This window comes from Aythya ferina (genome assembly GCF_964211825.1).
Source record: "Aythya ferina genome assembly, chromosome: 8".
Lineage (NCBI taxonomy): Eukaryota > Metazoa > Chordata > Aves > Anseriformes > Anatidae > Aythya > Aythya ferina.
The window spans coordinates 24225587-24247249 of record NC_140304.1 but is presented as its reverse complement, the minus strand read 5'-3'; the positions used below and the strand labels follow the sequence as shown (position 1 = coordinate 24247249).

Here is a 21663-nt window from a genome sequence, read left to right as displayed (position 1 = left end):
TTCCCCTAAACCACGCCCCCTTTCCCTAAACAGCGCCCTCTTTTTCCTAAGCCACGCCCACTCTCCCACAAACCACACCCTCTTTCCCCTAAACCACGCCTACTCGTTCACAAACCACGCCCCCTCCGCCGCAGCGGTGGAAGGGGGCGGGGTTACGCGAGGCCACGCCCCCCCGTCTCGCGGCGCTCTGCGGCGCCGGAAGCGGCGCGGCCCCGCCGGTGCTGAGGGGGCGGCGGCGGCGCCCAGCGGGGCGCGGAGCGGAGCGGGCCCGGCCCCGGCCCCCGGCTCGCCGTGAGTAGCGCCGGGACGCGGCCCCGCGCCCTGAAGGGGCTTTGAGGTGTCCTCACGCACCCCACAACCGGCACCGGGAGGCCTGGCCCCGCCGCACGCCTCTTGAGGCCTCCTCCGGGCCTCCCCGGCCTAGGCCTCGGGCCTGGTCGGCGCAGCGCGGGGGGGTTGGGGCCTTCCCGCAGCACCGGGGGGGCCCTCAGGAGGCCCTGGGGGCGGGGGGTTCTCCTTGCTCCCCGTACAGGTGGTTTATTGGGGTGAGGAGGGGGTGAGGGGGGTTGCCAGGCTCTGTGCAGGGGAGGGGGTTTGGGCCTCAGCCTGTGCCCACCCCGTCCCCGCAGGGAGCCCCCATGGACCCGCGTGAGGAGCCCAGCGCCTCCTCCTGACCTTCGGCCCTCCCTCCGCCCCCGTGACGATGGAGGAGTGGAAGGCCAACGCCGCCGCCAAGCCCCACAAGAAGCGGAGCTGGTACTTGGCCTGGAAGTACAAGCTTATGAACCAGCGGGCGCTGAGGAAGCTGTGCCAGGTGAGCCGCCCGGGGTGGGTTAGGGAGGTGAATCCGTGGGGTTTGGAGGCTTGTGGGGCAGCTGCATGGGTGGAGGGGGGTCTGACAGGAGGCCTGGATGAGCTGACATGCTGGGGAAGCCAAAGCTGCTCCTAGAAAATCCACCCCAGTGGCTTTTTGCTCCTGCGTGAAAGGGTCTGCTACATCTAACAGCACCTTCCAGCTGCGAATGGATCATTAAGTGGATAAGGCAGAAGATAAAGCTGTTCAGGCTTCCTTGGGAGACTTAGCAAAAAATCACGCTCAGCTGATTCCTTCCCTCCTGGTTCTGTACGTGTACTGAGTGCAGTAGGGCTCTGCCCACAGTGGGAAACCATTCCTGCCAGATGATTTGCAAACCAAGTCTTGGTATAAGGTGCAACAGGCAGACAGAAAACAGGACTGAGTAACAGGATCTTGTGCCCTAGAGGCAGCTGCTGCCTATGACAGCCATGGGCCTGCTCACCTGTACCACAGAACTGCTAATCTGTAGTTGAGCTGCCATCCTGGGGGACATCTGGGGGTATAAGGACGGGGAGAGTTTGCCCATGGGGCTGCACAAATGGAGCTATTCCCACAGTGAGTGGAGTATGGTGAAATTTAGCAGTCAGTGACTGAGGGAAGGAGAAGGGGAAGGTTTTGTGTTTGCCTGGGGGGGACGAAGGCTCATGAGGGCTCCCTGAGGAAGGAGACTGTTCAGGGTCCCTGGGATGAGGCCCAATGTTTTGGCCTCATTGGCAGGCGCTGCTGGCAGCTCTGTGGCAGATCAACCTTGCAGGCTGATCATTTCCCACCACTGGATGTTCGTGGTCCAAGTCTTCCTGTCTTAAAAAAGGTCCTCTGGGTGTGGAACAGTTTCTGCTTTACGCTGTGTCTGAAAAAGAAGGAAGGGGGCAATGGTACTGAAGATCCCTTGGGAGATCTCTTTGGGGTGCCCTGCAGGTCTGCCAGGGAGGTGGCCTGATTTTGGGGTTGCTGCAAGTTGCTAACACAAAGCATCCTGCATTGCAGACAGGAGCTGTCCTCTTCCTGCTTGTAACTGTGATCGTGAACATCAAACTGATCTTGGACACCCGGCGAGCTGCTTATGAGGAGGAAGAGGAGTCTGCACAGGATTACGGTGAGGGGCGGGAAGTAATTCCTTAAGTCTGGGGAAACGTGACCAGCTACAGCGTGAAAGACAGGTCTGTGCCTGTGGGTTTAACAAAAAATAGAAAAGGATGTTTCCATTCCTGGTCTGACTGCTCAGGGCTTCAACTCTTGGCTGCAGAGGTCTGCAAGGGAGCAGACCTGTTGCTCTGTTGGATTTCCTTCACTTGCTTTCCCCTTATGTTCTGACCCATGGCTTGGGGGGCTGAGGGTTTGGCTGGGCTCGGGCCAAGCCAGAGGTGCTTAGGCTGGTAGAGACTGGGCTTTCTTCCCCTGTAGATGATGAGCTGCTGAACGTGGAGGTCCCTAGGCACCCTGTGAGCAACAAGAAGGTGTTGGATGTCGAGGTGTACTCCAGCAGGTCAAAGGTCTACGTGGCTGTGGATGGAACGACGGTGAGCGGGAGGATGGGGCTGAACGGGTGACATTGTGGCCCCAGGCAGTGAGAGCGCTTCTGTGGCTGACCAGAAGGCACAGAGAGAGACCTGCCTTGGTTTGGGGGCCCTGCTGTGCCCAATGGGCAGGGAATAAGGGGTGCTGGGTGCTGGCTTCTGGTTCTCATCTCTTCTCCACCTGCAGGTCCTGGAAGATGAGGCTCGTGAGCAGGGCAGAGGGATCCATGTCATCGTCTTGAACCAGGCTACGGTAAAGCATCGCTGCGTGGCTGCGTCGGGCTTTCTCCCTGAGCTGGGTTTTCCCTCCCTGTCTAACTGTTGGGAGTGTGAGGAGACGGGCAGCCAGGAGAGAAGACTGAACACTAGTTTGCCTCCAGATGCCAGAGTACATCGTGGTGTTTCTCTGGTGCTTGCCAAGCTCAGAAAGGCTTTGACTGGTTTTCTGGGCAGTTTAGACTGGGAGAAAGGTGAACCCCGAGAGGGATGTCACTGGGGAGCAGGAAGGAGTCCTGGGGTTGACTGAAGCTGCCCCTCAGCACTTCGTGTGCTGCAAGAAGGCAGAACCTGCCTGGGGACTTGCTCCTTGGTGTATCAAAAAATGAACTCACCATGTTGCTCTGGATCTGAGACTTCCAGGGCAGATTTTCATATTCCCACCTGTCCTGATTATATCAAATTTAAGATGTGTCTGTGTTTGAATGCCAACAGGGTCACGTGATGGCCAAGAGGGTCTTTGACACCTACTCTCCTCATGAAGACGAAGCCATGGTACTCTTCCTCAACATGGTTGCCCGGGGCCGAATCCTGATCTTCACCATTAAGGTAGGTGACATTAGTGTCAACAGAAAATGTCACCTCGAATCAGGACGCCCTCAAGCTGGACACTTGAATGTCACTGGGCGTTCCCAGAGCGAAATGTCACATTCCCAGCTGTGCTGTGTCTCCCTGGTTGGACACCTCCCTCGTCCTCTCACTCTCCCTGGTTACTGCTGTGTGCCCAGGAAGGCTGGAGGGCAAAAAAAGTGTATCAGAACTTGCAGGTGTAAGCAAGGTGGAGGATGAAATACAAGGATGCAGTGGGACCTTTCCGGGTGGTGTTCTGTGCCAGCTCCAAGCTGTTGAGGGGGAATGGGCTGTACAGGCTCTGGGCCACTCTGTGAGCAGCACCATGCTCCAAGGCGGCAGGTTCAGGTGTGTAAAGTGTTGGCAGACTCTGTCACTGCTGGAGAACGGTGTGGTCTCGAGGAAACAGGAGTCCGACTCCTCTGACGTGCCTGTAGGTCGTGGTGAAACACCCAGTAGGTTTAGTGGCGTGGAGATCTTGGGAACCTGCTTTGGAATTTCTCTGGCTCAGATGTTTCAAGGGTAGGAATGGGCCCTGTGTCTCGTTGGTATTGATGGGAGACTCTTCTGGTAGGCAGACCTCAGCTGCAGGGCTGTGTTTCCTTCCAGGATGAAGGCTCCTTTCACCTCAAAGATACAGCCAAGAATGTCCTGAAGAGCCTGGGGAGCCAAGTTGCGCCATTCCTGAGCTGGAGAGACATGTGGACGTTTGTGGGGAAGAAGGGAGGTAAGAGAGGTTAGCACTTAGCCAGGAGAGTGTTCGTAGCTCCTTCATAGGTGAAGACAAACACAGCCCATCCCCAAAATGCTCTATGAGCAGACAACGAGTCACAGAAGAGTGGGCAGCTCCATTTCTGGGGGGTGAGGGAGGGGACAGAGGCAGAGCATTTCCCTTTAGCAGCTCCCCAACAGCCAAGGGCAGGGTGCTAAGTCACCACCCTGAGCTGCAGCTCTGCTCATGCCTTGACACGATGGGAACCGACTCTTCAAGCCTGTCCTGATGCTGTGTCCCTGCTCCAGGGGAAGTGTACGGGGAGAAGCACGCCAAGTCTCCTGCCCTCTCGACGTGGGGCGACCCTGTGCTGCTGAAGACAGAAGTCCACCTGACATCTGTGGAAGGTAGGGAAAAAAAATCCGCTCTGCGGCGCTGGGTGTCTCTGGAGAACGTCTGCCCACGGTTCTTGGTGCTTTCGAGTCAGAGCCGTGGGCGTGTTAGCAGCATCCCAGAATGGCTTTAGGGCTGTTTGAGATGGGATGATAACTTATAATGGCACCAGCTTCCCTTCTGCCCGCTTCCGTGGCTATTCCAGGTGTGATCGTAGAGAAAGGTTAGGGTGAGGGACTGGGTGCATGTTGTGGCCACTTGTCAGCTCTCCAAACGAGGCCTGATCCAGTCTTTTCTGACTGTTGGCCTCAAACAAGGCCTGTTGCTACCTCAGAGAGGCCATGCAGTGGGAGTGTGATGCTTGTTCACAGCAACAAGCACTGGTTTGGTGATAGCTGAGTCCAGGGCGAGCCATCCGAGTGGCAGCCTGGAGTACGTGGGGTGAGGAATCCTTTTTTCTCCCTGCTGCCTCCAGATGCTGAGTGCCACTGGCCTGACACGGAGCTGAACCGCCGCCGGAGGAGGTTCTGCAGCAAAGTGGAAGGTTATGGCAGCGTCTGCAGCTGCAAAGACCCCACACCCATCGAGTTCAACCCTGATCCTGTGAGTACGGGGCAGGGCAGCAGGAAGGCTCCAGGAGGGAGGGCCAGGCAGGACCACAGGCAGCTCAGAAGTAGGGCCGCGTTCCTGCACAGCAGCTGAGTGGTGATGACTGCCCTTGGGCAAGCCCTTAGCACCTGGCAGTATAGGAAGAAGACACTGGGGTGATGGGGAAGGGGCTGTCCTTAATACAGCGCTGACAGATTTGAACAGAAGTCTCCACGCACACTCACACGCGTTTTTCTCTTCCAGCTCAAAGACAACAAAGTCTTCGACGTGCCTGTAGCTGTTATTGCAGGGAACCGCCCCAACTACCTGTACAGGTAACCGCTCCGGGGGCACAAATTGGCTGCTCTTTGCCACGAGGTCAGGCATGGTTCAGCCCTCTTGCTGCTCAGACAACGTGGGCAAAGCTTCTGGGACAGATCCCAGGGTCCTTGGCCATGGGAAAAGGGAGAGCCCTTGGGTCCTGTGTCCTATTCCCTGCCCCCTTTCCCCACCCCAAGGAATCCATACCCCTGCGCGGAGTGGCCTGGACCCACGGGGACCGTGCTGTGCTCAGGCCCCTCGGTTTCTCCCCAGGATGCTGCGCTCCTTGCTGTCGGCTCAGGGCGTCAATCCTCGCATGATCACGGTCTTCATTGATGGGTACTACGAGGTGAGAACACTCCCAGGGGCCCTGTAAACAGGTCTTTGGTCCCCCAAACGAGGGGATGTGGTGCTACCCTAGTCCTTAGCAGGCTATGAGCCCCTTCACCCTTCCTTCTGCTATGAGGGTGCTCCTCATCTGCTTCTTTGCAAAGTCTGGAGGCATGGAACACACTAGAGTCCCACTGCAAGCCTGGCTCTGTGGCAGCAGGATGTGCTCCCAGTTCTCAGGGGTGTGTTCCCAGTTGCCCAGGGCAGTTCTCCCCAAGCTATGGGGCTGGGGCAGCCGGTGTGTTTGTGCAGGCTGTTACTGCAGTGCATCAGAGTGGTTAAAGATAGCAGTAACCATTGCCATGGCAACTGGAGCAGTATCCCTCTGCTGCGAGGGGGCAGCTTGGATGCTTGTGCTGCCGTGGTGGATACCAGGAAGATGGAGAAGGTTTTGGTGGGGCCTTCTAGGAGCGGAGGTAATTCAGCGCAAGCGCAGATTAGTTCTGACCCCAGTGAGAATGTGCTTGGACAGAGAGTCCTTGGCAACTGTGGGAGGAAGTGGAGTTGGTCGTGGTCTTGATTCTAATCAGCTGGAAGATGTTCCTGGACATACCTGTTTTGTATCTGCACTGGCCATGGGGAACTGGAAACTTGAGACCTTTTAGATATTCTTTGGGTGTAAGTTTGGGTGTTCAGAGTAGTGAGTCTAACAGAAATTTGTGGCAGGGCTTAGTGAAATTTAGGGGCTGAGGGACCAAGATGGTTTGGTGAGTTCCTTGTAGTGGGGTCTTCAGCACAGCAGCAGCTGGAGCCTCATTTGCCCCCAGGAGGACAGCTACACAGAGGAGGCTGGCATGCTGCTGTTGTTCCAGGGAGCTGACGCTGTGGCAGAGGGTGGGGAGAATGTGGCTAACCCCACACATGTGAAGCCTCTCTGCGTTCCCATTGCAGGAGCCGATGGATGTTGTAGAGCTGTTTGGCCTCTCCGGAATCCAGCACACTCCCATCAGCATTAAAAATGCCAGAGTTTCCCAGGTGAGACCCTTCCCAGCCCCCAGGGGAGCTTTTCCTTGGGATGGTATTTGAGGGAGGCAGGCTTAGCCCCACATCCGTGCCAGGCTGCCCCTCCCTGTGGTCCAGGCGCTGATTCTAACACAGGCAATGATGTGTCTGTTCTTGCAGCACTACAAAGCCAGCCTGACTGCAACCTTCAACCTGTTCCCGGTGAGTGGGACCTCTGCCCTCTGTCTATCTGCTTGCCCTGGGGAGTGAGGCAGCACAGAGCTGCCCTGGGAGAGTGGCGTCTGCGATAGCCTCTCCCACAGGAGCTGGAATTGGTCCTGTGGGGCAGGGAGCAGCACAACCAGGGGGTGCTGCTTGGTGTCTCTGTTCTTTTCTGGTCCTTTCCATCCTTCTGACATCTTGCCTTGCCCTACAGGATGCCAAATTTGCCGTGGTTCTGGAGGAAGACCTTGACATTTCTGTTGACTTCTTCAGGTAAAGCTGCGGGTCACTGAGATTCTGTTCAGGGGCGTTTCATTGCAGCTCTCTGGCTGCCTCAGGAGAGGCCAGGTCCCTGCCATGATGTAGCCCACCTGGCTGGGGCTAAGCAGTCCCTAGCCAGCAACTGAGCTCTGCCTGTATGGAGGCTGCTTATTGAATCTACTGTCCCTAGGACTCAGTGCAGAGTGGCTTCAGCATCTGGGATTTCATGGATTTTGTCCTTTTTTGTTTGTTTTTGTTTATTTTTGAGCCACTGACTTGTTTTGCACATGCACGTATGCCGACATCAGCCATTTTGGCCCAAGAGATGGGTTAAACAGTCCCAGCAGTTAGGGATGGCTCATTCCCTGGTGGAGAATTTGCCTCAGCTTGTCCGTGGGAAGGATCTGACCACGGGCTGGGCGACTCTTTCCTCAGCTTTCTGAGCCAGTCCATATACCTACTGGAGGAGGACGAGAGCCTGTACTGCATCTCAGCATGGAACGACCAGGTGGGTCGGGGGAAGGTGGTGGAGCAGGGACAGCTGTGCCCTTTGTTGTTCCCAAGTCTGGGGGCTCAGTGCTCGCTATAAAGCAGGTTTCCCCCAACACCATCAGCCTGGGTGTGTCTCCCCAGCCCTATACCATTCAGAAGTGCCCCTGCAAATTTCCATCCTGTCCCTGCCCTGTGCTTCCCAGTGTCAGACCCCTTCTTCCAGTGCTGGGTGTTTCCATGGGGCAAGTTTTCACCCTTTTTTTTGGAGGGGTAGGGATGCATTCAGGGTGCTGACTGCTCCCCATAACGTCACAGGGCTACGAGCACACGGCTGAGGACCCCTCGCTCCTGTACCGTGTGGAGACCATGCCGGGCCTGGGCTGGGTGCTCCGGAAGAGCCTGTACAAGGATGAGCTGGAGCCCAAGTGGCCAACGCCAGAGAAGGTGAGTATCCTCAAGGGGCTTTGTCTTCTGCACCCACGTTTTTGCATATTAGCAGTCCACGATCATCGCTTCGTCCCTGTGGGTACAGCTCTTGGAGGGGCCCTGGCTCTTCCTGAGCTTCCCCTGGGAAGGATGCCCAAGCAGGATGGATTTGGGATAGGCACTAACATGAGGACCACGTAACCAGCCACAGAGCTGGCTGGAACAGCCCCAGCAAGCTGGGCTGTGGGGTCTGGAGCTTGTGAGGGCAGCCAGAAGGGTTCCTGTACAGCCATTTTATTGAGTGATGTCCCCAAATGTGAGCGTAAGCAGCAATTTCCCTTCCCCAGCTCTGGGACTGGGACATGTGGATGCGGATGCCGGAGCAGAGGAAGGGCCGGGAGTGCATCATCCCCGACATCTCGCGCTCCTACCACTTCGGCATCGTGGGGCTCAACATGAACGGCTACTTCCACGTGAGTGACCTCTGCCAGGGCCTGTCCTGGTGCCGAGCTCTGAGCCCCGTCACCTCTCCAGGTGGTAGTGGGTGTGCTTGAGGTGACGTCCGAGTGCTGCTGACTCCCAACTGAACCCTGTTTTCTTCCCGTCCTCTCCCTCTTTCTACCAGGAAGCATATTTCAAAAAGCACAAGTTCAACACTGTTCCAAATGTCCAGCTTAAAAATGTGGAGAGGTGAGTACTGGTCAGAAAAAGGTCTGGATGAAACAGTTGCATGTGCTGAGGATATCTCCCTTGTGGCACAACAACCATCGGTCACCTCCAGTCACAGCACATTGGTGCCTCTGGATGAATCCTTGCAGTATTTTTTGTGAGGTTGTGTTCAGCTAAGCCATGTTCCAGGGAGCCCAGAAGCAGCCTGGGCATAAAGCACCTCTCCTTCATTCTTCTTTGTGAGACCCCAGCCCCACTGAGGGACAGCCACCTGTCCCTAATACTTGTCTTCACTGATCAGGTACCTGATCTTCCAAGCTTGGCTTGAAGCTTAGACCTATCAAGGTGCAAGCAATCAGCCCTGTGTGGGTTTTGGTTTTGTTCTCTGTTAAATTTCTCCCAAAAACATGGATGCTTTGGTGGAGGCAGTTCAAAGCTGGCCTGACAAACACTGAAAGGTCACGTTTTTGCTGCCACGTCCTGCTAGGATGTGTGGCAGTCCCTGTTCTCCATCCATTGTCTCCAACTTGCCTTTTAGTGTTACAATGGGATAGTCTTTAATTTGGATCACTTGGGGATGGTCCTTGCTTATCAAACCCTCTGACTTTGCCTTGGTCTCTGTGCTCTGTCTTCAACAGCTTGAGAAAAGATGCCTATGAGACTGAAATTCATCGGCTCCTGGGGTAAGTGCCTGCAGGGAGGGTGGGAATCCACAGAGGACACACCAGGTGGACCAGCTAGGACAGAAAAAAGGGGTGGAGATGGCCCCAGCCACTGCTTGCGTGTGTGAAGCACCCTGCAGCGGAACAGGGAGGAAGCAGGTTGCCTTCTCACTCCCCATTCTGTTTTCGCAGTGAGGCTGAAGTCTTGGACCACAGCAAGAACCCCTGCGAGGACTCCTTTGTGCCCGACACGGAGGGCAAGGTCTATGTCATGTTCATCAAGATGGAGCAGGAAGCAGACTTCACCACCTGGACTCAGCTCGCCAAGGTGAGGCCCTGGCACAGGGCATCCTCCCTGTGCACTGATCTTGGCATTGCTAGAAAACACCTGGATGTTTTTCTTGAGGTGGAGGTGTGCTGCCCTGACCCAGCTGCCCTTCCCTCCCTGCTGTGTCCTGGTGAGGGCAGGGGTGGTGGCTCTTCCCTCGCTGGGGGACACCGGAGCGTTGCATCTGTCCGTCAGGCACTGATGCTTCTTCTTCCCTCCCTCCCTCCCGCCCTAGTGCCTCCACATTTGGGACCTGGACGTCCGTGGGAACCACAAGGGGCTGTGGCGGCTCTTCCGCAAGAAAAACCACTTCCTGGTCGTGGGGGTCCCTGCGTCCCCCTACTCGTGAGTATCGGGGACACAGCAACCTGTTAACACCCCCTGGCACCGTCCCCTGCCACCTGTTTCTGTCTCAGCTCGCTTTTTGGGAGCTCCCGGCGCTGCTGGTGCCAGCTCTCACCCACCCTTCTCACCCACAGGTCCAAGAAGCCCTCCTCAGTGGTGCCCATCTACATGGAGCCCCCTGCCAAGGAGGAGGGGGCGGCGGCAGTGCCAGCAGTAGCTGCAGCAGAGCAGACGTGAGGCTGGCAGCTGGGAAGTGAGGGGGGGGGCCAGGAGAGGACAGAGACCCCCCCGGTGCAGAGACTGAGTTGGCAGCGGCTCTTGGAGGCTGGTGGCTGGACGTGAAATCCCCTTTCAGGCCTCAAAACGAGATCTGGGGCTGCCTCCAGCCCCCTGTCACGATCTCCCTCTCCCTCACGCAGGGGCAGGGTGCTTCCCTCTAGACATGCCACCCCCATCGTCCCGGGAACATTTTTTTTAACACAGACTCTTTACTAATGCTGCTCCCGTTGCCCCCTGGCTGGGCAAGGTCTGGAGGAAGGCAGTGCTCAGTGGGGGCTGCGAGAGCCCTTTAGGAACACCTCTGCTCCCATTTTTGCTCCCAGGAAGGCAGCCCACTGGGCATTATTTATTAACTCTTGCCCCCGCAGCGAGCACGGTGGTGAAGAAGGGATCTTCCAGCTGCTTTCTCCTGCACCTTGAAGGCTGGGTCGGACGTCTCCCTGCTTGGGCCACGGCGAATTATGGAGGCAGAAGGGAATGCTGAGGAGGAGCTGGACTTGTGGGCACGCAGGGGGCACCCTGTCCCCAGCACGAGGACGAGCGGGTGCCCCTGTCCTCCCCTGCAGTTCTGGGAGCCCCAGAGGGCTGCGGAGGGAGGAGGACCCCGCTCTGCGCCGCAGCTCAGCCCACCCTCACACACCTCCTCCGTGGGGATTGGGGGTGAAAGTGCCTTGCAGAGCGCGATGGGAGCAGCGAGGGGGGGAAACTCCCCCGGCTGCAGAGGCAGGATGGAGCTGGGCTCTCCAGCAGCTGCTCCTGGAGAGGGGAAATGCTGCGGCGTGGCGTGGTCCTTGCCCGTGGTACTGCACCCGGCCTCTCCTCCCTGTCAGGTACCCCAGCTCCCGCTGAGGACGGGGAGGAGATGTGCCCCTGAACCCCCCCTTACTGTGGTACGATGCCAGCAGGGATGCTGCGAGCGGATCCAGGAGGGGCAGCCTGGTTCTCCTGGCTGTGGTACGCCCTCTGCGGAGGGAGAGGGAGGGGGGTCCCCGTCCCCCTTCCTGTGCCTTAGGATGGACCCCAGGCCCCCTCCCCAGCCCCATGGTACTAACACCCCTCCCCTCACTAGGGCCAGCCCTAGTCCCCTGCTCCGTGCACCTCCCTGCTTCATCCACGAGGCAGGAGATCATTTCTCTGCCCCTTGTGCAGGGCTGCTCTGGCTCGCCTGCTGTGCCAGCAGCTGGGTTTGCTGCTCAGCCCCTTCCCTGCGCTCACAGGGACGGGGTGTGAGGGCTGAGCCCTGGGGTGCAGCTCCCCGTGGGCCAGGGGCTCGTCCCCTTCCTTTTCTCACTGTGAACCGAGTGCCAGGGCCCCCCGGGAGCACAACCCCAGCGCCTGCTGGGGCCTACACTACAGTAACTTATTTATTTATTGCTTGGGGGAAGGGAGCAGGAACGTAGTGTGGAGAGCCAGCAGCCCCCAGCCTGCCAGGAAGGCTTCTGCCTTGTTCCCCTGGCGCCATCCTCTCTGTTCACCTCCTCCTTCCTTGCCCAGCGTAGGAAAATAATGTTGAACCCAGCAAATCTCTGCCCCAAATGGTCCCTGTGTGGGCACAGCACAGCTGTGTGTGCGCTGACAGGGGCAGGAGGTGGCACACGTGTCCCCAGGGTGCAGGGTGGCACCCTTGAGACTTCACGGTACTTCACGGTACCGGCCCCGGGGCTCGGGCTGACCCCTTCCTTGCTCTGCCACCCCCAGCACTTCCCTTCCCAGGGTGGTGGATGTGGCTGGGCTTTTTTTTATTATTTTATTGATTGTGTTTAATAGAAGCAGGTCCATTACCCGCTCTGGGGAAGGGCCTCAGCTTCCTCAGTGTGGGAAAGCCACTTGCTCCCCGGCGCTGCTTTGGAGAAACCTCGCTGTCTCTCCACTCTGCTGCCCTCCCCTCAGCACCTCGCTTCCCAAGGCCCCTTTTCCCTTCACCCCAACGCCCCCTTCCCTTTTTGTCTGGCAGGACTCGGCCTGAGGCTGGGAGATGCTGGTCCCAGGGGCAGGGAATGGCTCCAGGTCAGCTCTGTGCTGCTCCCTGTCCTGCAGGGCTCGGGGCGCTTCGAGCTCCTCATCCCTTCCCTCTGCGTGTGCCGGGTGCTCCCCTTCCTCCTGCGAGGCTCCCCTTTGGCAGCTGCGGTCGGGCTGGGGCCGAGGGCATCCCCAGGGCTTTCTGAATCGAATTATTTTTTCAAGAATAAACATTGCACAGCTGCTGGGCCTCGGGTGTTTGCTCGGGGGGCTGCGTGCGCCTTGTGGGGCCGCCTGGGTGCGAGGTGCGGAGCTGTCCTCGGGGTCACAGCGACTGATGGAGGCACGAGGGAATTCCTGCAGCTCTCTGCCACTGCTGGAAGCCTGAACCTGGGGCCTTTTGGCCCAAATATTCTGCTTTGGGTGTGTTTCTTAAAGAACAGCCTGGCCAAGGAGGGTTGGTGGCTCTATGGCTGGTTGTCTTCTGGGTCAGCCTCCAGCAGCCTGCCCTGCGGTGCCGGTGCCAGCAGAGGTCCTCCGAGCCCTGGCAGCTGCCAGGGTTCCCTGTTTCCTCCTCAAGCTTTATCAGCACCATCTGCAGCTCGATAACCGGCACAAACTCCGACCACGGCCTGGTGCTGGGCGTGATGAGCCCCCCGTGCTCCCCCCGGCACCTTCCCCTGCTGCCCTCCCAGCCCTGTGCCCCTCGCTGTGGGTGGGGGGCGGTGGGCAGCCAGGATTTTGGGGCAAGGCTTCTGGCTCACTTCACTGGATTTGGGCTTTTTTCCTCCTGGGGAAAGGGGATCTTGGGATAAAAAAGGGGATCCTGGGGTAAAGGGGGTTGGTTGGTTGGTTTTCACCCACCCCCTGCCCAAGGTCACAGCGCAGGGAAGGGACCAGGGGGGGACGGGGGGCTGCCTGAGCTGCCAGGCCGAGTGTTGGTGGCAACAAAACAAAAGCAGGGGGGGGACAGGAGAGGACAGGAGACACCCACCAGGAAAAACAGCTCCTGGTGGTGCTTGTGTTCCCCTCCGCTCCTCCCCGCGGGCTGGGTGCAGGCAGGCGAAGCCAAACCAAGCAGGGCCGGGAGAAATCCCAGCCTCTGGGCCAGCCCCGTGCCAGGAGCTGCTGCAGGAGCCTCCAGAGCCTCCCAGCCCCCATCCCCATGGGGCAGGGAGCCCATAAGGGTTGGTGTTTGCCCCGTTTTGGGGAGCAGCGGGGCGAGGAGGTGGCTGCAGATGCAGGACCCAAGCAGGACGGGGCTGGGCGGGCAGCAGGCACCAGCACAGACCAGTACAGACCAGTGCCGTGCACCAGCTGCCTCCTGTTCCACCCGTGGTGAGGCCGGGCCTCGTCCCCATCGCCTCCCACCCCTCCTGGGGCAGCTTTTGGGGAACGGGCACCCCCCTGGGCAGAGGATTTCCCCCAGCCCCGTGTCCTTAGGGCTTTATTTAGTGGGGTGGCAGAGAGGGGCATCGCCTCCCCAGTTTGCATCCAGCTCTGGTGGAGGCCACAACCTCCTCCAGGACGATGCCACCACTTCTGTGTGGGGCCAGCAAAACCTGCAGCGTTTTGGGGGCTCAGGGCTGGCCACCAGGCTCCTGCCCCCCTCAGGAGCTCTGTCGCTGACCCAGCGAACCCCACAGAGCTGCAGGGGTTCCTCTGGGCGTGCAGGAGGCTGCATTTATAGGGGCGAGGCAGGGACGTGTGGGCTCCCACGGCTCGGCCCCCCGCGGCCCCAAATCACCGGTTCCCAGGTCTCGGCCGCCCCCCCGCAGCCCAGCCCCGCTGCCTTTGTGCAGCCTGACAAAGGAGAACCTGTCCCTGCTGCTCCGCGTCCCGGGAGCTGGCTGATAATTAAACAAAAGCAAAATAGCCTTGGCACGAAACCCGACCTTTCAAGAACTTGCTGGGAGGGGGGGGGGGGGTTGGGAAGGGGTAATTTTTGCATATTTTCCTTTTTTGCATTTGCTTCGTTCAGCAGGGATCGCGGTGCCCGCGGGTGCCAGGGCAGGGTGCAATCACCCCGCTGGGTATCACCGTCCCGGCTGCCCCTGCCCGTGGCCCTCTGTGCCCCGTGAAATGGGGGAAATGTCCTCCTGATGTCCTTGGGGACGCCCGTCCTGGTCCTCCCGGATGGAGGCATCTCCGTGCTGGAGGGACGCCAGCACCTGGGGCGCGCTGGCCCCGTCCCCGTCCCCGTCCCTGACCACCTGCATCCCAGCTCCCCGCTTTTTGGCCCCCTCTGCTACATACAAAGCCCCGAAACGGAGGTGCCTGACCCAACCTGCTCCCTTTTTTTGGCTTTTTTTCGCTCCCTGTGGCAGGGCTCTGTCCCCAGGCAGGAGTCCCCGAGTGGGGCTGCCACTTCCCGTCCCCACGCACGGCGAAGCCCGGCAGCAATTCAATCCCTCTCTGGGCGCCCTGGATCGTGGCCGTGATGCTCATTACGCTGTATCCTGCCCAGCGCCTCGTTAACGATTAACTCGCCGGGTCTGCTATCAGCCCCAGCCTGCTACGTTTCAATTATCCCTTCCACCTCCACCGCCTCCGATAGCCCCACCGCAATAAATCAGGGCACGGAGCTGCCTGAGAGCACCCGCCCCAGCCCCAGCTTCGGTGGCCCCAGGTGGGAGTCTCGGGGCTGGGGAGGAGGAGGAGGAAGGGGACGGGGAGGAAGGCTGGCAGGTGAAAGTGTGAGCTGCCCTGCTTCTCCCCCAGGGATCCGGTGCCCTTCGAGGCCGTCCTCTCCTCTCCTCTCCTCTCCTCTCCTCCCCTCTCCTTTCCTCTCCTGGCCGAGCTGTTGCGGCGCAGCGGGAGGGAACTTCCTTGTGGCAGGCACTCCTGGTGCAGGTGATGCTGGATGGCTTCGCTTTGTTTGCCGTTCACACCCTTTATCAGCAGGAACTGTAACAGCAGCAATTCAGCCTTCTGGTGACGGTCACTGTCCCCCACGGAACGCAATTAAAAAGAGAGCGAGGAGAGCTCGTTTCCCTGTGGCCGGGCTGGGTTTCGACTCGGCAGCTCCATCCCGGGGCACGTGGTGCTGGTGGGGAAGCTCCCAGGATTTTAAGCACCTCGGGGTGCCCTGGGGGTGAAAATAACCCAACCCCAGCCCCGGTGAGCTCCGGCCCCCTTCCCAAGCAGGGAGCAGCCCGGGCACGCTTGTTTACCCCACCAGTCGCAGGACCTCGAGCCCAAGGACACCGAAGCAGGGCAATAAGGAAGTTTCTGCCCCCTGTTATGTGTGCGTGGGGATTTTGGCCTCGGTCACTGATGTCACAGCTGGGTGCTGCTGGTGGAGCTGCCGAGTATTTATGGGAGCAGGCAAATTTAGTGCTGCGGGGACTTCTGGTGGTGCCAGCAGGCAGCAGGACAAGGGACGCTGGCAGAAATCCCACACGTCTCCCTGCCCCACATTTTCCAGGAACTTGGGGCAGGATTTAGGGCAGGACACACCTTTGGTGGGACCTGCACCTCCATCCCTGCAAGGGCAGTGCCAGGGCTTGCAACCCCAGGCTTCGCTCCGTGCCTCAGTTTCCCTCCATGCAGCAGGGAAAGGCATCAAGAGGTGCCCAGGGTTTTGGCATCCCCCAGCCCTTTTGGCTGGCCTGGCCTCATTCCTGCCAGAAAACCCCAAATTAAGGGGCCCAGACCTCCAGCTGGGGATGGGGTCCCCAAGCTGCCTTGAGGAACAGGCACCCCGAGTACCCCTGTGGGTGCCTGCACGGGATGGACAAAGCTGATTTAAATGGGTATGGCTGAAAGAGGGGACAAAGCAAAGGGAAACGGGGGCTCTTCTGTTTGTGGGGTGATGTCTGCAAAGCTCAAGTGTCTGCAAGCAGCATGACCACACCACCCAGAGCCACCAACACCACCAGCATCGCCCGCAGGAACCCGCGTCGATGGGCGATGCCGGCACCTCTCGAAGGGCTGGGGCAGCGCCAAGGGCTGGGCGGCTCCCACACCTTTGGGAAGGAAAAACAGGGAATAAAAACCCCCTGACGTCACCCCCGGGGTCACTGGTTTGCGGCGAGGCTGGGACCAGCACCCACCTGGCAGCAGTGTGTTCCTGGCAGCCTTTCCCCAGCTGAGTCACCCGGGGTGGGGAGCGGGTCCCGTGCCTGCCCCGCTGCCACGTGCCTGCTCCCACGGCAGGGCTTGTTGATGGCACGCACAGCCTGGGGACGGGGTCAAAGTCCCACGGGATGAAGGTGGAAAATGGAATAAAAACTCAGCTCTGGGGCTGTGCTTTCCTTGCAGCAGCCCCAGGCAGGGCCCTGGTTTAGAAGAGGCAGAGCTGCCCCTCTTTTGGGGTCACCAGAGCCCTCCTCCCTCATGGGCTCTGACGGGAACGGGGCTGGGACACAGAGACGGGTAAAATCCCAGCAGCTCCCATCCTGCTTCCCCAGCAAGGTGCTGGTCAGAGCAGGAAAAGGCTCCAGTAAAGGGCAGGGCAAGGTGCAGAGGAGCCACGGAGGGAAGCGAGGTGTGGCCAGCCCCCCGTGCACAGCAGGGGCTGCGGGTACACGGCTTTATTGAAGACAGCAGAAAACAGCTTACATCCAAGACAAAAAATAATAATAATTGTATTTTTCTTTACATTAGGGAGAGGGTTCTCACACTGAAATCACAGTGGGGACCTACAGGGCTGAGCTCCACGCCAGGGGCAGCGACCCCATGGGACCAGCGCAGAGACCCCAGTTTGGGGGTGCAGCCACCACTGTGCTGGTTGGGGACCCAGCCCAGTCCCCGGCCAGCAAAGTAAGGCCAGGGAAGGGGAGGTGGCAGCACGGGAGAGGCACCACAAGGGTTGGTCAGGGCAGGGCCGCTGCCTGCTCAACAGCCCTGATCTTTGCCTGGGCCCTATCTCCTGCTGGCATCAGCAAAACAGACCGGGTGGCTTCCCCCTCCCCTTCCCTGCCTCAAAAAAAAAAAAAAAAAAAATCTCTATGTACAGATGCATTACGCCGTATCAGTACAAAAATATACATATAAATTCTACAGATCCCAGCTCAGTAGATCAAAAGAGCTCTAAGGTCACAGTGCGCCGGCCGGCATCGGGCCCAGAGAGTGGTGCGGCCGTCAGGAGCACCCCGGCACACGGTGGGGGGGGGCACGGCTTCCCGCTGCTGCCGGGGGTCACTTCTGGTCCAGGCGGCAGTACAGGTACATGGAGACGGCCATGGATGCGATCTGGGGGAAAAGAAGAGAGTCAGACCCACAGGTGTCCCCCCCCCGGCACAGAGGCAGCCCAGTGACAGCCCCCGCCTGGCACACGCAGGGAGGAAGAGGAGGGTGTGCCCGGGGAGGAAGGCTCACAGCCACCCCACGGCAGGTGGTGGCCCATGGGGGCTGCACCAGCCCCTCGACACCTCCAGAAGACCCCAACCCCGCTGCTTGGGGCACTCACCTCCAAGGCGGCGATGCCGGCAGCCACACCGCCCGCCACGTCTGCGTTTGTCTTGATGTCTTCCAACATCTGGTCAAAACAACCCTGCGGGAGCAGCAAGGCAGATGAGGATGGGCATGGAGCTGTGATCCCAAAGCCAGGGGGCATTTCCCCCAGGAGGAACATCTCCCACCCAGGGGGCATTTCCCCCAGGAGGAACATCATGGCTCCAGCCCAGAGCTTCACAGTCATGGAGATGGTCGGAGAGGGGGGACACAACTCATCAACCCCTCAGCCCCAAAGCCCCACATCTCCACGGGGTGGGGAAATGAGGGAATTTGGGACCGGGCAATGGAAGGAGCTTTGTTCCTCCCCAGCAGGCCACTGGGGACAAGTCAAAGCCACAAAGCCCCCCCCCCAGGGACTCAGCACCCAGGGGATCGCTGTGCCCAGTGCTCAGGCTGGGGGTAAAGGCTGGGCCCTCCTCCCCGTGCCAGGATGCACCCCAAAATTGGGCGCACCCCAAAATCGGGTGCTGCTGGAAGGCAGGAGCCGCGTGTGTGTTCATACCTGGGCACCACTTACTGCCGCGAGTGATGCATTGCACGGGGAATGGCCCTTGCAGCAGGGCGGAGGGAAGTTTTTGTTCTGCTCATACCACGGGGAGCCTTCAAAGTCTGTGTAGTTATTCAGGCCACAGCAGCCGAACTAAGGGAGAGAGAGGGGTGGTGAGAGCACCCTACAGGTCTCCCTGTGCCCATGTCCCCGCCGCTCTCTCCCTCCTGCAGGAAACATGGTCTGGAGCCTCCTTGCCCCGTGGAGGAGGTCACCCGGCTCAGCCCAGGAGCTTTCTCACCCCACCTCAGGACCTCTGGATCCCTCTGGAAACCCGTGAGGTAGTCACACACGCCTTGGGCCACATCCCCACCCCACACCCCCACCCGGCTGGGCACCACCAAGCCCTTGCCGAGAGCATCCTGACCCCAAACCAGGGGGGAGCCCAGCGCACCTCCGCCATGGTGACGTTCCATATGTGTGTGAATTCGTGGTCATCCCCGTACTTCTCCTTCAGGATGGGAGTCACCACGGCTGTCAGGAACGTCTCTGCCTGCGGGGAGAGGCCGAGAAAACCCATCAGAGACCATCCCGGGGAGCGTCACGGAGTCGAGGGCCTGCAGTGCCCATACCGGTCCCAAACCCACGGGGAAGAGGCCACGCAGGCCGAGCAGGGCCAGGAACATGTCACGCCGTGTCCCTTTGACCCGAGGCAGCCTGGCAGCCTCACCGACCGCGGCGTTTTGGCCCCGAGGCCGCTGTTGGCAGTGACTCAGTCGATAAGCAGCCCGGCCGGGGCGGCCAGGAATGGTGCCTGCCCTGTGGTTGACTTCTCCTGCCTCCAACCAGGCGATGTCGCGGCCTTCCTCCCCAGGGGAGCTCCCTGGTGTATAATAAGCGCTTGGGTTCTCTCGGGACTGCCTCTCCTGCGTGGCTGCTGCCACCAGAAGTGTCCAGCCTTGGCTGGTTCCTCACTAAGGTGTTCAAGAGCAAGTGGTGGGCAAAACCTGTGTGATTATGCTTGTTTCTTTAGGGTAATGGGATCTTTAGGGTAATGGGATCTCCGCCTTGTTGCCTGCACCTCGGGCAGCCCCCCCACCCGGCCAGGCTGTCCCACAGAGCTGGCACCGGTTTAGTGTCCTGTCCTCCCAGCCCTCAGGCAGCACCCCCAGGCTCCCCTGTTTTCCTAAAGGGATCCCACGTGTCCCAAAATACCCCAGCCCAGCACCCTGCTAAGCCACTCACAAGACTCGTGTAGACCAGAACCACCACGGCAGCCGCGACTTCGGCAATGAAGATGATCAACACCACGGAGAAGAACTGGGAGGCAGCGAGGGGAGGGAGGTCAAAACGACAGCCAGTGCCACAGCCCCCCAAAACCCACCCACTCCCCAAAGGTCAAGGACCCTCACCCTGCTTCAATCCATGTCTAGTTGCCACCAGCCCTGCTCCAAGGCAGAAGCAGAACAATTTTGGGGTCCCACCATCCCCACATCTGCTTTTCCAAGGTCCACCCAGCCCTCCACGATATAGGGACACCTAAGGAGGACACCTCCATGGAGATACCCATCCCTCAGGCTTCCCCCACCAGAGACCCCACTGGATAAAGCCTGGCTCATCACGGGCCCGTCCTTACCATCATCAGGAGACATTTGCTCTCCTTCTGGGCACCGTAGCACCCAAGGAAGCCGATGATCAACAAGATGGCACCGATGACGATGAGGAAGTAGCCGACGTTCACGACCTGCAGGACGGTGGACGAAATCCCCCCAAATATCTTCACAAAGGACTGCCCATCCACCGTCACCCAGATGCCGACGCCCAGGAGGGCTCCGCCACCGAGCTGAGGGGAGAGAGACATGGTAAATGGGGTGCTCGGGGAAGAGCAGGGGTAAAATGACAAAAAAAAAATGACAAAAAATGGTTTTTGGAGGATCTCAGCATCTTGATTCTCTTCATCCAGGTGTTTTGCAGGCAGCTTCAGCCCTAGCCCACCCCGTGTGCCCTTGAGCTCCCAACCCAACCCCAAAAGGCAGCAAGGGGAGGTGGATGGAGGCCACCAGCCCCTGGGGAAGCTGCCACCATGCCATCCACCACGCTCAGCCTCTCCCCCAGCCCTAGAGACCCCCACACCCAAACCCCAGGTCGCTGCTGTTCCCCTCACAGACAGGGGGAGCCCAGCGGGTGGGACCCTGGGGCACCCAGCACCCCGCCAGGCACAGGGAAGGGACCTGTGGGGTCGATACAACAGCCACTGTCCCCCGTTTCCCCCCACCAAGGGCTTTGGGCACACCACAGGAGCAAGAGACCCCACAGCCCCCAGGCTCAGGGTGCTCCCCAGCCCCACAGCCCAGCCTGGAGGGACTGCCGAGAGCGGGTGTCCCCAGGTGGGGACAGCCCCAGCACTTACAAATATGGCCAGGTTGAAGAGGATCATCATGACCTTGATGAACGTGAAGAACCCCATCTTGGCACCTGGAGAGAGCAGGGGGGGGAGGCGAGCAGAGAGACGTTACCAGCAGAACCAGTCGCAACCCCCCTTCCTTCAGGCTTTTTTTTGGGGTAGGGAGGACACACAGGGAGCCCTCACCGGGCTCCTCCAAGTCCTGGGACACCTCCCAGCCGTGCTTTCCCCCAAAACACCCAGCCTACCTCTGCAGCGAGCAGCTCCAGCAGCCCCAACCCAACGCCACCGCTCTGCCGCCCCCGTGCCGCCCCCAACACCCTTTAAACGGGAGCGGCCCCGGGGCCGCCCAAGCAGCAGCCCAACCCTTTGGGGCCACCCCCTGGGGGTGGCAGAGCCACCAGGTCCCTTGGGTGCTCGGTGGCTTGCTGCCCTCTGCTGCCCAAGCCACCCAGACCGGAGAGGCAGCAGCCAGAGCCCATCACCACGGCCTCTGGGTGCTGCTGGGGAGGAGAGGGGGTGGGGAAGGGATTTGGGGTCAGAACACCCTAAAATTGCTTTGTATGGACAAGCATTGCACCCCAAAGTGGCCACTGAGGATCTGGGGCTCTTCTGCCAATGTCTGGGGCAGGCGGCGGAGCCCCCAGAGGAGCCGGGTGCAGGGATGTGAAAGCCCCAAATCTGCGGTCTCCTGGCCCGAAACAGAAGCAGGGAGAGGAGGGCACCGGGATATGGCCACCAGAGCCGGTCTGTAAATGAAAAGCCAAAATTTGGGGTGTTTCCCACTGTTGCAGTGTTTTTTTGCTGGTGGGGACATGGCAGGAGAGGATGGTGACGACCAGAGCGGGTGCCAGTGCTAGATGTGAGCAGAGACCGGCCATAGCCTAAGGGCTGCCAAAAAAATAATGTTTTGGGTTTTTTTGGGGGGAAGATGCTTGGAAACAGGGGTGGTTTCCCCAGAAAATCCCTTTTGCCCAGAAAGCAGGGAGCCGAGCAGAGCACAGGGGGATGCTGTGTCCCCTTTTGGGGTCCTCCCCAGCAGAGGCACCGGGTGCTCGTCACGCCCCTCCCCACAAGGGTACATTTCAGCGGGATGGAGTCATC

At 59.5% G+C, this 21663-nt stretch overlaps 2 protein-coding genes across 2 annotated transcripts; one reads left to right on the top strand and one right to left on the bottom strand.

The window, feature by feature from the left end:
* Positions 1-156: 156 nt before the first annotated feature.
* On the top strand, positions 157-12451 carry POMGNT1 (protein O-linked mannose N-acetylglucosaminyltransferase 1 (beta 1,2-)). The gene is made up of 22 exons (XM_084528026.1): positions 157-291; positions 630-814; positions 1844-1952; positions 2261-2376; positions 2561-2626; positions 3085-3198; positions 3829-3946; positions 4240-4338; positions 4800-4927; positions 5177-5247; positions 5507-5582; positions 6515-6598; positions 6746-6787; positions 7002-7060; positions 7484-7556; positions 7856-7984; positions 8314-8439; positions 8592-8656; positions 9274-9318; positions 9490-9625; positions 9861-9970; positions 10105-12451. Exons 2-22 carry the CDS (start codon positions 704-706, stop codon positions 10205-10207), a joined length of 1980 nt encoding a protein of 659 aa, XP_084384152.1. The 5' UTR covers positions 157-291; positions 630-703; the 3' UTR covers positions 10208-12451.
* Positions 12452-16698: 4247 nt separating this feature from the next.
* On the bottom strand, positions 16699-20891 carry TSPAN1 (tetraspanin 1). The gene is made up of 8 exons (XM_084528025.1): positions 20808-20891; positions 20566-20630; positions 19792-19998; positions 19401-19475; positions 18610-18708; positions 18171-18308; positions 17622-17705; positions 16699-17404 (listed from the first exon to the last, which is right to left on the bottom strand). The coding sequence occupies exons 2-8, from the start codon at positions 20620-20622 to the stop codon at positions 17351-17353; spliced, it is 714 nt and encodes a 237-aa protein (XP_084384151.1). The 5' UTR covers positions 20623-20630; positions 20808-20891; the 3' UTR covers positions 16699-17350.
* Between the last annotated feature and the right edge of the window lie 772 nt (positions 20892-21663).